The sequence below is a fragment of the Arachis ipaensis genome, chromosome B04 (assembly GCF_000816755.2).
Source record: "Arachis ipaensis cultivar K30076 chromosome B04, Araip1.1, whole genome shotgun sequence".
In the NCBI taxonomy this organism is placed as follows: Eukaryota; Viridiplantae; Streptophyta; class Magnoliopsida; order Fabales; family Fabaceae; genus Arachis; species Arachis ipaensis.
This window is the reverse complement of record NC_029788.2, coordinates 111,912,431-111,915,042: the sequence shown is the minus strand read 5'-3', so window position 1 is coordinate 111,915,042 and position 2,612 is coordinate 111,912,431. Positions and strand designations below refer to the sequence as shown.

Sequence of the window (2,612 nt, the reverse complement as noted above, 5' to 3'; positions counted from 1 at the left end):
AAATGTAGCAACAAATATAAATTTACTTCGTTATATGCTATGAGCTTTTATTTTTCCTAATCAATGAAATCGATCGAGAAAAAGAGAATCAAACATGAGTTCTTAAATTAAGTCCTAGTTGATTTAAAAAACATTGAAATTGAAAAGAAAAATATTTTTCCAAGAGTTGATATACTAGCTAGTTTAAGGTCAATCCTCGCATGCTACTCATTTTTCGATTTTGAACACGTCAATTATTATGTTGTGCAAGTATAAAATGTCTAAAAAATAAGATGTCTACATATATACCTGATGAATATTCCAATCGTAGAAAAAAAAATGTTTCTAATGAAAATAATTTCTAAAAAAAAATTAGAGCGCTAAATATAATTATTTTTAATCTTAATTGTCATCGAATAATCTTGAAATATAACTCTAATTATATGCACAATTTCACACCATTAATTACTTCATACTTTGTATCTTATGTTACGTACATTATTATATTGATACATTGTTTATGGCTAAGTTGGAGACTTTACTAACAAAATCAAACTCATGCAACAAACAAACCAATCCCAATGAAGCTATGAACACTGTGACAGGACCAAGCATCCACAGCATCAAAGGAACACTAACACAAAAAAATCTACTCCCAATTAGAGCGAATGTGAACCCTCTTTCTAGAATTGTTTGTGTGTAATTCCAAGACAAAAATTCTCCATGAGTGTTCATAAGAAAATTTGCATCAATTAAGAACCCTATGGCCATTGAGCTGAATAAGAAGCTAAGAACAAGGCATAGTGAGGTTGAGCCATATTTTAATGTTATGATTTTGTCTGATTTTGAACCAAAGAATATGCTGGTGAAGACTGAGTGCCTTGCACTATAGGCATTGTTGGTTAGAGCTGCCAAAGCCATGTTTATTAGAATGGTTATGGAAGCTATGAATATGGCTTCCATCAGAGTGTTTCTCATGCTTTGCACTGTTAGCATGTTCTTCTTATCATCACCCTGTACCAATTAATAACATCACAATTATTATCCCATTCTAATAATCAAAATTTTATTATTATTATTATTATTATTATTAGGGATTCAACTCAAGTAACTATTTTGTTTCTTCTAACAAGAAATTTATTTATCGCTAATATTCAAATTTAAAAGTATTAAATGTAAACATATAAGGAAATCTCTCCAAAAATAATTAACTTAAGTTGATCAAGTGGTTAATTCACTCATCCACTTAAATAAATGCTAAAAGTTCGAATTTCACTTTATGTATGTGCAGTTATTCATTGGCCAACAACAAATTCTAAATTGAACAAAGATTTGTGACGAATTAGTTTTTAATTTGTCGGATTAGAAGTTATCGTAAATAAAAAAATTCATTCAAAAAACTTCATTAAAAAAAACCCCCAAAAATTTATTCGAATATTTAGTCCTTAAAAAATGTCAACGACTAATTTTGAAATAGACATGAATTAAGTCATTCAATTCAATGTTTATTTGACCAATTAATTTAGTTTTAAACATCGATGGTTATTTTATATTAGGAAAAACCAAATTAATGCGAGAAAAATTTGTGATCGACTAAAATGATGTTCATTTTATATCTAATAATTAAAATCCAAATTAAATTAAGTATGGATTCATCTATATATATATCCTCTAACCAAATATACTCTACACATACATACAATGATAATTATTGACACACAAATTAATAATAATACCTGGTTTAAGTTGAGAGCCCAAGAAGTCCTCCTAAGCTTATTGAGTCCAAAAGTTGTACGTGAAGGTTTGTTCTTGATGCTATGGCAGAGATAGGCATGGTACCCTATTGTTATGAAGAGGCTCAAAGGAACCAATATGGTGTCCAAATAAACACCTATTCTCATCATCTTTCACTCTGATGAACCATGAAATTGAAAATGCATTCTTATATTAATGGGGATTTAGTGGGAATATCCCAACAATGCACCACACTTCCGTAAATAATGCCATAAATGAAAAAAGCATGATCAATATATATAAATGGGAGTAATAAATATCGTAATGTGTGATCATTGTTCTATTTAACTATTGTTAGTGCTATTTAAGTATTAATTGTTCATAACACTAGTGGAAATAGTAGTAATGGACACCAAACTTGACATGGAGGGTGAGTCACACTTTCTTTTATATGTAGTCAAGATATAAAATATTAGTATTCCAGTCTTATCCACTAATTAAGTCGGTTTCGATCAATGGAAACTTTATGTCGGTAATAATTTTCTAATTTTTTAAATAAGTATAAAAAATAATTTTTAATTAATTGATATTAACTTTTTTTATTATAAAAATATTTTTTTATTAACACTTATTCTTGTTAAATATTTAAGATTTAAAATTTAAAATAAAATAATTTTGAAAAATTAATTGCTATCAACTAAAAAATTAATTATCTAAATTTTTTATATTTTAAAGAGCTCTAATTAGCTATGATGCACGGACACTGATACAGACACGGGACACGACACGACACGACACGGGACACGCTGACACGCAAATTTTAAAATCTTACATGATACGGGGACACGCATATATATAAAATATAAAATATTTTTAGATAAATTGTAATGATATTTTGA

At 28.1% G+C, this 2,612-nt stretch overlaps 1 protein-coding gene across 1 annotated transcript; it reads right to left on the bottom strand.

Moving 5' to 3' along the window:
- Window positions 424-2,111, bottom strand: LOC107639713. The gene is made up of 2 exons (XM_016343282.2): window positions 1,716-2,111; window positions 424-993 (listed from the first exon to the last, which is right to left on the bottom strand). The coding sequence occupies exons 1-2, from the start codon at window positions 1,881-1,883 to the stop codon at window positions 481-483; spliced, it is 681 nt and encodes a 226-aa protein (XP_016198768.1). The 5' UTR covers window positions 1,884-2,111; the 3' UTR covers window positions 424-480.